The sequence below is a fragment of the Saccostrea echinata genome, unplaced genomic scaffold (assembly GCF_033153115.1).
Source record: "Saccostrea echinata isolate AGI-Se365-2 ecotype Australia unplaced genomic scaffold, CSIRO_AGI_Sech_v1 ptg000054l, whole genome shotgun sequence".
Classification (NCBI taxonomy): Eukaryota; Metazoa; Mollusca; class Bivalvia; order Ostreida; family Ostreidae; genus Saccostrea; species Saccostrea echinata.
Window position 1 is genome coordinate 11,509,574 of NW_026889803.1, and position 15,149 is coordinate 11,524,722.

General features: G+C 33.6%; 1 protein-coding gene across 4 annotated transcripts in view; it reads left to right on the forward strand.

Moving 5' to 3' along the window:
• The window catches only part of LOC133172114 (uncharacterized), a 17,495-nt gene continuing 2,346 nt past the window's right edge, over positions 1–15,149 (forward strand). The window contains exons 1-10 of one of the 4 annotated variants that reach the window (XM_061306926.1): positions 1–50; positions 6,546–7,290; positions 7,748–7,817; positions 8,156–8,236; positions 10,835–10,928; positions 11,629–11,853; positions 12,085–12,254; positions 12,495–12,580; positions 13,952–13,990; positions 14,740–14,856. In XM_061306926.1, the coding sequence (XP_061162910.1) occupies positions 43–50; positions 6,546–7,290; positions 7,748–7,817; positions 8,156–8,236; positions 10,835–10,928; positions 11,629–11,853; positions 12,085–12,254; positions 12,495–12,580; positions 13,952–13,990; positions 14,740–14,856 (1,635 nt within the window). In that variant the 5' untranslated portion in view covers positions 1–42. Of the gene's footprint in view, positions 51–2,730; positions 2,887–6,545; positions 7,291–7,747; positions 7,818–8,155; positions 8,237–10,834; positions 10,929–11,628; positions 11,854–12,084; positions 12,255–12,494; positions 12,581–12,847; positions 12,884–13,951; positions 13,991–14,739; positions 14,857–15,149 lie in introns of those variants that run through there. The other 3 variants (XM_061306925.1, XM_061306924.1, XM_061306927.1) reach the window with 3 other exon arrangements.

Below are 15,149 nucleotides of genomic sequence, written 5' to 3' on the forward strand. Positions count from 1 at the left end.
TCATTGAATGTCAATTTTCAAGTGATAAGGCAAGCATGATCCATGAAAATGTAAGTAACTGAATCAACTTTTCAGTTAAAACAGTTTGAAACTTTTAACGGAAAGTAAAGAGAATTTTAGGAAAGTTTGCGTGTACAACAGGGAGCGATGCTGATTGCTAGAGTAAACGAATCAAGAGACAGTGCAGGTGCTGTATTGTAAAAGGATTTTGACCTTACGTTAGGCCTGTTGCCCATATTTCTGTAAACCAATGGGATGGTAGGATTTTGAAAATGCAGCGCAATTGCACAAGAGGGGTTATGGCTTTTGCTTTTGCTCAGGTTTAAAGTTATTTTTTGCTCATGAATATTTTTGTTATTTACTTTCTGCCGTGATTGTTAGAGCCATATTGGTTCTTTCCTTCGAGTTTGAGGATACATTGACAATAACAAGATCCCTACCAGGAGAGTGTAAGGAAAGAGGAATATATTATATTAATTCCAGCCTTGCTGTTCCGCTTTTACCTTTGGCATACCTTACACTCTCTGACACCCTTGCGTCCCCCACTCCCCTTTTCCCAGGTCCGGGGGAACGAGTTTTCCAAACGCACCACAACTTTTTAGCAGTCGAATTCCAAATGCCTCGTGGACATTAGCATTATAACTTAGAAAAAATTGTCAATGTTGAGAACCTTTTAAAACAAATCTACAGTACATGAAGAAAATGGAAATTACTTTAGTTCAGCCAATTAGTTAAAACTTTGGTTCCGCCATTTAGTTAAAATTTTGTTTCAGCCATTTAGTCAAAACCATTTACTATTTCAAATCTTTGTATTTGTAGTTAAAATACAGTAAATCGACGATGATATCTGTACTTTAAAGAGGCTGGGGGGGGTGGGGGGGGTGGCCATTTTTAGACTATATTGATCTCCTTTAGAAGAAGAGCTCCATGTGAAGATATAGAAAATGATCAAATTTTAAAACTAAAATGTTTGAAATGTTTAATTTGTTGACCCCCCAGCCTCCTTAATTTGAAAAACTATAAAATTGTTACCGGAAATAAAACTCTTTAAAGGAAAAAATTGCATTTAATCAGCAGATGAATTAAGAGTACCATTAAGCTCTCTATATTGACTACAATAACCCAGGCTTAGACCTTTCAGATAAATTAATTGTACAATCTTGTTCTACAAGGGGCATTGATGTAGAAAAGCAATATTTGGCCTTCAGGCTATTCGATTTTCTGTATGAATGAGCAAAAATAAGTTTTAATTTCCTCCTTAATACTGATGATGTGAACATTCAAAATACTATTTCAAAGGGGGGATTTTCTGGCAAATGGATTCTCAAAACACGATCGCTGTGACTGCTTTGTTGCATTGTAAATAAGTTGGAAGCCTAGTTTAATTTTTCTGGGTTATTTTCAGGTCATGTAGAGTGGTGGTTTTGTTCCATTCCAAATAAATTTTGTTTTGAAAATACACGGTCTGCAAGTAATGACATACGACATTGCTACCCATGAGTTCGTTAATTCTTGTGAGTTTCACATGCTATAACTTTAATCCTAGATAAAAATAGGGATATTGAAAGCATGTAATCTGATTTTCATTATGTCATTTTGCCTTTCAATAAGTATCTCATTTGCCCCCTTCGGTCATTGTCAAAATGCGCCAAGTATCATTTTTCTGTTTAACTACTCGTGATAGTGGCTCATAATGGATCGCATACTTATACTGATATGTCGTATATTAATGCCAATATTGATGTTGTACACATTTTATTGATATGAATTTAAATACAATAAACAAAATTTTATTCATGTGAATCTCCCTGGTCATTATGGTGACACATGCATTCAATATCAGGCGCTCGTGGAAGAGGTCATCCCAGACCACTGCAGTGGACATCGATCTCGTATGAATTACAGTAATATAGCCTAGTATTTAAATTATAAAATGGCTCTAAGTGAGGTTGTGGGTGAATGTTTAATGTAGTTAGACTAGAGATAAGCCTTTCTATTCATTAAGGACAATATTGATGTTATGACTTCCATTGCTACAATAGAATCCTTCGTAAAAATGCGCATTCAAAGCTTTAAAGCGACATCGTTTCCTCTATTTATTATTTTCTTTAAAACGAACTTAACTTCACTGTATAGGGGTGTTTGAGCAGGGGTAAAGTACTTAACAGGATTAATTCTTTTTACCGATGATTTTTAAGTTAACAGATAGTTTATTGATGACATTTAGAAAACTATTTATGCTGAGATAATATCTCCTATGTATGACTAAAGAGTATATACCTGCTTTTATGGAGAAATATTTTTTAATTTTAAAATCCTATGGTGCATCCAATGACGGAACTAATGAGTCGATCAAGAGAATCGTTTTCCAATATTCTTACTTACAATTCTTTATGGACTAAATGTTTTAAATAACATTGACGGCATCGAGGGTTTATCTGTCGAATCATCTATGAGGAGTATTCTTACTTTGGGAAGTGTATTGAAAATCCGTGGAGGCATTAGTGGTTTCTTATTACATCCTATTTCCAATTGATTTGTAAATCATCAAAATTGGACATATATTTCGGTTGCTGCTCGATTTTTAATTACTTCTCATTTTCGTCGGGTTTTTTACTGTAATGCCTGTTCTTACATTGATTTCGAAGCCAGATTCATAAAAAGGGAAATGTAATACATACTTCCAGTTCTAAGCATTTCTCCATTTACTTTTTCCCTTAATGACAAAGACGTGGATTTAGTTCTCAGTAGCTGAGGACATTAATAGAGAAAAATAAAGACGCAGTGTAAGAAATATTGGGATCGTTACCCTAGCAACAGTTGCTAATTGTGACATATTATCGGATTCAGAATAATGTTGGATCAGGAAAATGAGGACGAGTCGGGGTATGTCTGTACTTTTCTAATCTATTTGTAGCAGTATGTTTCAAATTTCTTGCGAAAAAGGACGAAGACACACGATGCTGATTTTTTTTCTGAAATTAAATAAGGGTTTGGGATACTTGTCTAATAGAGGCTTGAAAGAGTCGAGGTATGCCATTATATGTTGTTTTTCTGAACAGAATTTGTTGCAGCGACTAGAATGAGACATGACTTGGAGTGAATTGTAAATTTTAGATCGTGTTTCACTAAAATCATGCATGTATCATATGCTGCAGTAAAACACGTTTCTAATTTAACGTCCTGAAAATATTTTATGATGTCTTTTTCTATGAGCGACATAAGCTCTCTCTCTCTCTCTCTCTCTCTCCATGAACTGTGTTATTGTCCACTACACTTTCAAAGTTAAACTCGTCCTTGATGAAAGATTTATAAACATGACGTTCCGATTATTGTTTTTCCTCCTTGAAAAGAAAAGAGAAGTCTATTAATCATGTTTTTATTTAAACAAACCCATTTCTTGTATTGACAAAGCATTATAGTTAGGAAAAATCTCCAAACTTCCGCAAACACTTGCTTTAAAATTATTAGAATCCCGGACACGTTACATATATTTACATAAAGCTTCTTCACAAGGAAAGCATATCGATAAAGTACAATTTTCAATATACAATCTATAAAATAAAATAACGAGAGAAAACAGACTATTGATCACGACTGTTTTAAACAAATATGCTGTCTCCGGGGTCCCTCTTCAGCATACTTAAGAATTCCGAGTGTCTGTTGGATTGAAATCTTGAAGCATCCTTCACGAGTCTATTGGTCGTCTGAATAGAGCGACCTTTATTGTTCCTCTTTTGAGTTATATAGACTTGTAGGTATTCTTCCTTCGTAATATTGTCTGCAATGGAATCGACGTATGGGTTACACCATCACGAAATCACTTCAGTTGACATTTCTTATATTCCTTAAACACCTGAAGAGGGGTTATTAATCGTCTCCGTTCATGAGTTTCATAAAAATGCCATGGTTAAAAAAATACTAAGTAATCGGAAGTTTATTAGAAAGGGGACCATCTGTTTATATACTTTTGGCTCTGTTCATCTAAATGTAGTTCTTTCTATTTTTTTTTTTTTTAATAAATTGTTTCTTGCACACAACCATTTATCAGTTACGTATAACGAAAAGCTAAACAATACATAATGTTTTTGAGTCAGATTATTTATTATCATGCTAGTGTAGGACAGATTATTTATTTCCAAGATTATCGGGGACAAATTATTTATTTTCTTCCTCACTGAAAAAAGTTTTACAAAGCAAGCAAGGGAAAAAAGGAAAACGGCCAAACTCCTATACACTATTTGGTAGAGTGGGTGGTTGGGGGGGGGGAGGGGGAGTTAGTACATGTACATGTTGCACCAGACAAGGATAGTTTATATAATTTATATTTATTGCCAGTTGAGGACAGATTATTCATTTTCAACATTTACGAGGACAGTTTTATTTACAAATTCTGCCAGCCCCCTTCTTTTGATTCAATGGTCGTCACCCCTTACCCATCTATTTTTTCATTTTACAGTTAAAAATGTTCTATTTGTAGTCAAAGTTTTGTAGCCTTGATAAGAATTTAATGATTTATCAACTCTTCAGGATCAAATCATTTGACAAAGTGTCAATTCCTGCACTCCGTGTGACTTGCTTTTAATGTCTACTCTCAACATATCAAAGTTCCAAATATTTAAATCGCACCATTGAAAACTGGAGATAAGATCAGTTTCACTCTATCCTCATTGAGATCTAATTATGAAACTTAATTGCAATCTAGACATACAAATATCGTGATATTACCTTTAGAATACGAAATGTATGAAATTCAGGGGTCTTTAAATTTTGTAAGTGTAATTTTTATCTGACGAGATTTAATTAAAAGTCTTTTGAAGTGCCATGTTTACACTTCCATCAGGTTTGATTGTCGTACAGAGATTTTTTTTTCAATTCGAGGGGGCGAAATCATTTGGATCAGAAGTAAAGCTGAATTCATATACTAGTACTAAGTGTTGGCAATGACCATAATGACTGGGTAGATATCAGATATCCAGGACATGCAGTGACCATAATGACTGGGTAGATATCAGATATCCAGGACATGCAATGACCATAATGACTGGGTAGATATCAGATATCCAGGACATTAAAAGAGTCTAAAGAGACGGATCGATCCGTCTCAAATACATCTCAAATGCATCTCAAATACATCTCAGATCAAAGTACTTCAGATTGGGGCACGTGCAAACATTCTCAATTTACTGTTATCGACGAGCAATTGACTACTTTTTTGTGACTTGAAATGCATATACCTTTCTTAATCCACTTAAGTCTCTCTAAGTGTGAAGAAAATCACTTTTAGTTTGGAGTCTAAGTTTGCCGTTGCTCACAATTTTTTTTTAAACCTATGAAAGATTTATTTGCTTTTGTCAGAGAATTGGAATTTATGAACACCTGAGCATGAATTGCAAATTTTCTTAATTTTCAACTCAAACAATTTCCAACTATTAATTTAGAACTTAAAATATTTCAAGAAAGTCTGACAACTGTACCAGCACATTTATTCTTCTAGTTTCAGAATTCACATCGTTACATATACAGTAAAAAATAAACGTTTTATAAATTACAAGTTCAAATATTCATGTATAAATAAAACGTAAATTGGAATTCAAAACCACCACATTGAGTATAAGAATTGCGTTTAGTTTACGATCGTGTTCATTTTCCCCTTTTGTTAAAGTTAAATGAAGTTCTAGTAATTCCGGTTTTTCTCCTTAAATCAGGGAAAAAAGTTCCATCATTGTCTGATCAATGGGTATGATGCCAAGGAAACATATTATTAAGAAGGCTAATCCTGATAAAACCAGATAATAAAAAACTCTTTTGTTACTAGACAGAGGTACGCTAACTTTCATTCCGATCTGGCAATAAAACGTGCATTTCAATACACAGAGTGATATTTAAATGAAAACTGTCTTTATTTACGATCGGTGTAAATCATTTTCTCTTTACACATGTTATTATATGCTAGTATATGTGCACTTTCCATTAATCTATCTTTTGTGTACCATATTTATTTCGCATTTCGTTTTTGCTTTCAGAACATGTAAGTATACAATAGGATATTTTATGTGTAAATATTTCAATTTGATATGTACTTTTACTGCAATTTTGATATGAAATATTATTTGGTAAAGATGTGAAAGATAATGTTCATTTTAAATTAAGGGAACGAAACTAATAAAAAGACATGTACCTTTATGGAGTTTTGCTTATTAATCAAACAAAACATGTGAACTTCAAAGCTAAAAGCTTAATATTTATTCGTGCATTAATGACATTGTATCAAGAAAATACTGATTTGTGAGGGCATTATAATGCGGTATTTGCTTTGCTTGTTGACATAGTTATGGAAACCAATTTATTGTCAACACAGACTTCATTATCGGAAAGGCACTGTACTGTTTTTTGTTTATTCGACTGGTTTGATTAAGCAAGACTTTTTAATTAAACCGGAGTAGCCGAGTTCATTACCTGTAGTTGCTTTTGCAAAGACAGGTCCCTAGGGTCTTAACTGTATGTGTCATTTGAATTTAATATATAATGTCTCGTCCATTTAGGAGAATGCTATCAGTGGTGAAGGATGCTACGGACACCAAAAAGTTTTACGAGACTACGGAAAGAAACAGACAATATGATGGTGTGGAAGATAAGGATGAAAAGGATCTACCACCCGTGTTCAACAAAAGGTTGTTTGTCACTCAGGGAGCAGTCATTATCACGAAGGAAGCAAGGCGCATCATGACCCGAAATGCAAGATGCTCCCCCGATGAAGATCCAACTTTAACGAAGTCAGAAATGTTGACGATGCGATCAGTTGTTGATGGACTGAAGTTGATTCATAAAGGACAGGATTACATTAAAAATGTTTTGTCCCGGTGTGTGACTTTGGAAACATATAATGCATTTCAATATGTTAAGAAAAAATCTTGGGAAGACATATTATCTTGTTATTACATAGTCCATGGTGCCGTGGAAGTGACGTATGATATGTCTGCTGCGGGACAGTCATCTTCTCGGAATGTTTATCAACCAAATATCATCTACAGTCACGGGACAGCGGAATACCTCGGCATTGTTAGTGCTGAGGGGCGGGATGAAGATATTGCACCTCCTGCAACTGTGTATACGAAGGAATTATGTGAATTTATTCGTATAGATAGAGACAGATTTCATAGACTGATTGAAATTGAAGAATCTCTATTGATGAACGAAATACAGCAATATTTTAAATCAGGGTCTAGCATTCTTTCCACACTTTCCGAAGATGTACAAGCCAAAATCCTTCCAATGATTCAAAAGCATGTAAGACAGTTATCATATTATTTTACCCTTTAAGATAATCTTAGATAATATAAAACACTCATAATACTTGTCTGTCGCAAAAATAGAATTTGGCTGTGATTTTGGAATTCACTTTTTAACGCACATTTCACAGTTTTCTGAGCAAAATCGGTTAAAACAATATAGTATTACAAACGAGTATATGTTAGTATCCAATTCATCATTACATCATTTAAATAAAAAAGTTTCTTTCACGATTTTATGTATTCTCAAAAAACAGCGAAAATTCAAAATGCCAAATATAGCTCTTTGACAGTTAAGGGGAAAACGTATTCAGCTATAATACACTGCTTGTTCTAAAAGCATACATTTTACGATGATTGATTTTGTTTTGTTTCTTTGTTTGTTGTCTTTTTTTTTCTATCTCGAGCTTCTACGGCAAGGAATCAGTTTGTATCTTTATTAACTTATCTGACAGGAGTATCCCCCAAACAAAACACTGATAGAACAAGGCGAAGAGACGGAATATCTCTACGTCATAGTGTCAGGTAAGCAGAATAATTTAGATGTCAAGGCACACTCAAGCTCTGAACCAGCACATCAACTTAAAGATTTTGAAGATATTTCAGCCTTTGTTGAATATAAACGGACAGAAATAAGAAACATATTATTACACTGAAAACATAGGCATGGCAAAGCAGAGCACATTGATGTAAATTATTACTTCCGTTACGCACGCACTCACCCATCTACTCACTACACACTAACAAGAGCGTTGCTATATCCCCCCCCCCCAACTTCGTTGCAAAGGGATAATAAAGACACAACAGACACAACAGACAAAACACTAAACTATAAAGAAGACTGACTGATATTTTATTTTAAGGTCGTGTGCAGTGCTATAGGGAGGTGTACATTCCAGAGGCGAATCGGAACATCGTATTTTATGTCTGCTGCAGAGAGAAAGGTGTTTGTCACTTTTTTCTTTCCTTTCTAAAAAAAACTAATATTGATAATTTTGAAACTTTTTCAAAATTATGCATGAACTTTAAAAAAAAAAACAAAAACAAAAATTATACTGAATTTTTTCTCTCCTGGAATTTTCAGTGTTAAGGATATATTCTGCTGATTATGCTGAGGTGTCAGTCATTCCTCTGGTTTTATCCATTAAAATATACATAATTTTTTGTCCACTAACTTCCTATTATCTATTCACATTTTGATTCTTTGTAGTTTTGATAGTCTTCTATAAATATATTAAGAAAAGTTTAATTCAAGATCATTAGTTTTCAGAGAAAGAAATTTTCCATTTATTGCCCTTGAAAAATCTCAAGAAGTCTGGTTTTCCGCCATATTTTCAATGCAGCGATATATTTGAAAAAAAAAAATTAATATTTTCTAAAAAATATTCTTACTAACTCATATTTTTAGGTCACCTGAGTCACTCAGGTGACCTATTGCTATCTGTTTTCGTCCGTCGTCGTCCGTCGTGCGTCGTCCGTCGGTCGTAAACTTTTGAACATTTTCAGCTTCTTCTCTTGAACCACTGAACCAATTTCAACCAATTTTGGCATATAGCATCAATGGGTGAAGGGGTACAAAAATTGTGAATTTCATGGTCCCTGCCTCCCTTGGGCCTGAGGGGTGGGGCTAAAACCATCAAAATTAGTGCTATCTTTAAAAATCTTCTTCTTTACTCCTGGACATCAAGCAGTCAAACTGTTGGCATGATTGTAATAAGCATTGAGCCCTCTACCAAAATTGTGAAATTCATGGCCCCAGGGTCAGGGGTTCTGGTGCTAGGGTGGGGCTATATAGATCATATAGTGAAAGTGCATTATTTCTTTGAAAATCTTCTTCTCTACTCCTGGGTATTATTGAAACAAATTAAATACATAGTTATGATAAGCAAGGGTGACTCTACCGAAATTGTGAAATTCATAGCCCCAGGGTCAGGGGTTCTGGTGCTAGGGTGGGGCTACATAGGTCATATAGTGAAAGTGCATTATTTCATGAAAATCTTCTTCTCTACTCCTGGGTATTATTTAAACAAATTAAATACATAGTTATGATAAACAAGGATGCCTCTTCCAAAATTGTGAAATTCATGGCCCAAGGATCAGGGGTTCTGGTGTTAGGGTGGAGCTATATAGATCTTATAGTGAAGGTGAATTATTTCTTTGAAAATCTTCTTCTCTGCCCCTGGGTATTATTTAAACAAATTTAGTACATTGTTATGATACGCAAGGATGCTTCTTCCAAAATTGTGAATTTCATGGCCCCAGGGTCAAGGGTTCTGGTGAAAAAAAGGGGGGGGGGCTCTATTGATTATATAGTGAAAAAGCAAAATTTCTTTGAAAATATTCTTTTCTGCTCCTGGTTAAAAAGCAAAGAAGCTAAGTGTATAGTTATGATGAGCAAGAGTGCTTCTTCAAGAGTAGTGAATTGCGTGACACCTGGGTCAGATGTGCTGGTGTAAGGGTGGGGCTCTTGATAATATAGTGAAAATGCATTAATTCTATTAAATAATCCTATCTACTCTTAGTGTTAAGCAGATAAACAAAGTGATTACTTATGATGAGCAAACTTCTGGTCGCAGGGTGAGAGGATCTGGTGTTTCTCACTGGGGAGGGGGAGGGGGGGGCTCTATTGATAATATAGAGAATCTGTAATAAAAATGCATCATTTCTTTAAAAATCTTCTCTGCACCTGGGCATATCAGAGGCAAAAAGAGTAAAAGTTTTAATAAGGAAGAGTATTTTTACCAGATTTTTGAACATCTGGACCATTTGGTCAAGTGTTCTGGTCCTGGCCAGGGCTCTATTAATTTGTATTCTACTGAGAGGAGTTATTCCCCTTTGCCATTTACTTTTGATAATTAATCACAGTAAATAATGTACTTGAAAGGTTAATAGAATAAGAGAATTATGCAAGAATTTTTATTGTATAATACAAAAAGTACTTCCATAGTATTAATGATCAGGTGTACTTGTAAGTAATAGATAAATAAAAACGAGACAAAAATAACTTGTCTTTTTAAATGTTCATCAAAGAACCAAGAGAAGCCAATGTAAGAGATTTCAACAAGGAATTAAAGTAGTACAGAAGCACTGATAGTTTGCTAATATACTGTATGATGATAGTGATAAATGGGGAACAGATTAGAATCTAATTTATGAACTGTTAATAAATACTAGACTAATTATTTTGTTGATCCTGATCACCCTATTTTTCTTGCTTTTGGGCAACAAAGCTTCACCTTTCAGTTCATTTTATACTCTATGGATCCTCTAAATTGTTGTATTATACTCAGGTGACCGTTAAGGCCCTTTGGGCCTCTTGTTCTACTTCTAATTTTATTTCAAATAATGAATACATTGAATTAAAGTACCAAATTGAAAAGTTTTATGCAAGATACATGTATCTCAGCAGAATACATCCTTAAGTGAGATCAGTTAATTGTGAATTGAGAATCAAGAATTTGCTGTGATTTAAACAAAGCGATGTGTTTTAAATACATTCAAGTTGGTCTATCCTTTCTCTGAGAATTAAATTATCCTGACAGATGACTATTTTGGAGAGGAGGGTGTCTTGGACCATGATGGTAGTTACTGTAGAATTACAACAACTAGTCACACCATTTGTTACAGGTTTCATAGGTAGGTTGAATATTTTTATGCAAAATGACCAAAAGTTGTCGTTCTTTTATAAGTGATATGAAATAATGTTTCCTAATGTCGTTTATTACATGTGCTTTCACAGGTTTGCTTAACAATAATTCTTTATATAAGGATGGAACAGTTTAAATGGCCTTGTCTGAACAGTATGGACATGGTAATTTTTGAAAAGGGTTTGAGAAAACTAGATTTTTTTAAAGGGGTTAGGATATTTCAATCGTCAAGGTCACCAAGAAAAGAGAACTTGAAATTTGCATATATTATCAAGGCGGCCATAACTTTGTTACATTCGTTTGAAAATACTTAATCACTTTAAAGTTTATGTTATCCCATATCTCCACATCCATATACATGTAAATATTATCCTGAAATCTTTCTTCAATAACCTGCAATGTAGTACCGGCCAAGGATCTAGGAAGGCATGACATTTTTTTTGTCCCCTAACCAATTTTAACGTCTCAGTGCACAGAGACCTTCAGATGTAACACGAAGTTTATTTGAGTGTAAAATAAGAAAGAATTCATTCCAGTAAAGATGTGCACAGTTATGACCCGGACATGATATAGTAACAGACAGATTTACGGACAATCAGAAAAGAGCCATGTCATAAGCAAAATGTGTCCATCACGTGTAGGGGGAATGAAAACTAAAACTCTGAGCAAAATTTTCTTTCATTAACCAGAACTGCACTAAAAGTAGTCAATTTTGAGAAATTAGAGCGAATTCTCCAAGAAAACCGCCATGATTTTGTGGATGAAGACGAGCTTCGAGATCGTGGATATAAGAATCACATCTGGAACAACTACAAACATAATAAAGTTAAAGAGTCCCTCAAAGAGAAAGGAAAGCTAAAATACATGTGTAAAATGAGAGAGCACCCGGTGACAGACAGACCTCCTAGCGAAGAGTGATTATTATTTACTTATTGCATAATTATTCCTCAAGTATCAAATGTTTTTACTTGAAATAATAGAACATCTTGGATAAGAGATTTCAAAAAGTTGCATAACGAAACCATAAAAGCATAAAACTGTCAATATAGACGTTAAAATTCAATACTTTGTTAAGATTTCTGGATTTGAGTTTTGATATGTAAGTACGCCCTCGAGATAAATGATGTAATATTTGGACTTTGTAGAGAGCAGATGACGGAAAATATGTATGGTTTTGTCCTCAAAGGAAGCAGCTTTAATCCGCCCAAAGTTCGAACTTTGTCTTGTCATTCGATGTCTCGACCCCACACCGCCCCACACGCTCTCAACGGGAAGTTGTCAGGGGCGGTAGAGGACCGCAGTGAAAGCAATTCAGGTAACTGAGTTGATAATAAATTTTAACCTCGGTGAAATATAACAGTGTAAGGAATCATAAACTTTCATTAATTATAACTTATGCCTTTTTTTGATTTTTGAATCTATAAATCCGAAATATGTGCAAAGTCTCTTCACGTTTGTTTTCGTGTAACTACTGTACATGATTATACAATAACATGTATTTACTATAAGGCTTATTGAAGCAATTATAAATTCGGTTCCTTCCCTTTATGAACAGATTCAGAATCTTCCGATGAAGAAACTAAAAATAGACAACTTATGACGTCAGAGTTAGCAAAAACCTTGGACCAACTCTGTACAAAGGTAAAATTGTACTTTTCAATTACACGACTGTAATTATCTTACTTGTATTTAATTAAAACATCAATTTTTAGATTTCGTTAATATACAAGTAATTCCAAGTAACAGATAATAATTTTGATTCTCAAAAAAATATTTTTTTTTTAAAAAAAGTGTATTTCAAATGAAATATATTCAGTTGATTCTAAAATTCAGTTCCTCGATATGCGAAGTTAGGAGAATGTTGGTTAATCTTTAATTGTTATACTTTTTTGGCTTCATTGCAAACAGGAGGAAAAAATTATTTTTCTTAAACATATAAAGAAGGTAACAATTACACCAAAAATGGATACATGATATGCACGTCATACTAGAATTGCTTTGACAATTGTTAATGTATCTACATAATTTGCAAATATGTTGTGGTAGTCATTGTATGTATTTATTTATTACATTTTCAACAGTGAAATACTGTGATTTATTTATTGAATAAAAGTGATATTCTCTCACAGTGTGAAAGGATACCAAAATGATATTCTCTCACAGTGTGAAAGGATATCAAAGTAAGTAAAAAAATAATTTCTGGCCTGTCATAACATAGAGATAGTAACTAAGCATCTTGACAGAGCTAAAACTGCAAATTTCTTCCCAAATATGTTGCTAAAATCCATGCTATATAAGTAATGTTTTCAATCACACAACTGCTAAGCTATGACGTCAAGCCTATGACACTGTGTTGAGAAAAGACAGAGGCAAGGGGAAAATCAAAGAAAATGTAATAAACAGAAAATTCAATGTTTTGTAGATGAATATGGAATTTATTTCACTCGTGAGACAGGATTTTTTTTATATTTTCACTCGTGCTTCGCACTCGTGAAAATATAAAAAAAATCCTGTCCCACTCGTGAAATAAATTCCATATTCATCTACAAAACATTGAATATCCTCTATTTATATATTCGGTGTATAGAATATTCATATTATTATGCATGAAGGGATTAATGAAAGAGATCATAGTTAGCGAGTCTCTTATTGAAACAAGTATCAATGAACTGTGTATGATTACTAATATTAATTGAACTGATTTTGCAATATGCTTGTGAAAGAATAAGTGCATTTCATTTTAGCATTTAGAAATAACAGTTATTACCTTTATCTGTTCATTTGATAATTATTATCATTTATTGCTTTGTAAGTTATATTGTGTAAAACTTTAGTTCTCAAAATCCAAAATATTTCGTTTTGAAAGCTCTTTTTACTATCCGATAGCAGAAGAACTTATTATACTGCAGGTTCTTTAGCCACTTCAGCCAACTTTGTTTATTTTATGTACTAGTATTTCTGAATATATCTGAAAAGAAATCATATTAAATCCTCTATCTATATGATGTTTAGAAGTCTTCTTCGACAAAGAAAGGACGGAAAACAGATGCAGTGCGTAAAGTTATTTCCCCTGTATTACCTTTACCATCTGATTGCTGTGTGTTGTGTTTCTCTGTTTTACCAAAAAACAATTAAATGATGATCTTTTCTATCTCTATAATCAGAAAATATCAAAGAGCTAACAGATGTCATATCTAGAAATAGCGAAATGATTTTATCGTTCAACGAAAAAAAAAAAATGATTTTATCATTCAACGAAAAAAACATTTGATAAAGAGAAAGAAAATTGAAGTTGTTCATAAATAATTAACAGTCCATTAACAACGACCGGTTGTGAATCTTGAAAATGTAGAAGGTATTCTTAGTTAAACCTTATCAATCCTTTTTCCCCCAAATACTAAGCTCTTTATAAACCATCTCTCTGAATGTTCTAAGCTGTAAAACTGAAGTGTTGCAACATCCTTGAATTTTTTCTTCATATTTCAGGAATACAGAGTTATTTCTACAGACTCCTTTACCATCGGGATCCATAATATAATAACCGATTAGATTTACTAACAATAAAAAATCCTATAGCTTGCATACATATACAAATTATACGCCGAAAGCAAAATGTTTATTGCATGGCTGCTATTACATTACTAACATATTTTAAGACAGAATGTGATCTTCAGTATATTGTTAATTTTATTAACGTTAAATTCTGTTCATTTATTAACATTTATCAACATTCCAACCATAATGTATACTTTTTTCAAAGTATGTTAAATGGGTCTTCATTTATTGTAATATTTTTTAAGAATCTAGATGCGGACAATATCATGAACATCTTAGATGATAACAGTGAGATCGGACGTCATTTAAAGAAGGCATGGGAAACGCAAGAGGTCGAGCAGCCGGAAAAAGACTCTTTTATGGTATGTCGCAATCAGAATTGTTAAGAAAAGCGAATTGATTGTATGTTTCAGACTAGCTGCAATAATGTAGCCCTCTCTCTTTTTTTTGGGAGAGGGCTACAACTCCTTAGGATCTCCGTAATGGTGCAAGTGCGGGAGTGATTCACTCCCGCGCGGATTTCGGCTTAAATTATCAGTAAATGACTATTTAATTAACATTTCTTACCTGAACTCCAAAAATGTAGTTATGCAAAACATAAATCAATCCAAAACATACACAGAACAATCCATATATCGGTTATTTTTCGTGTATG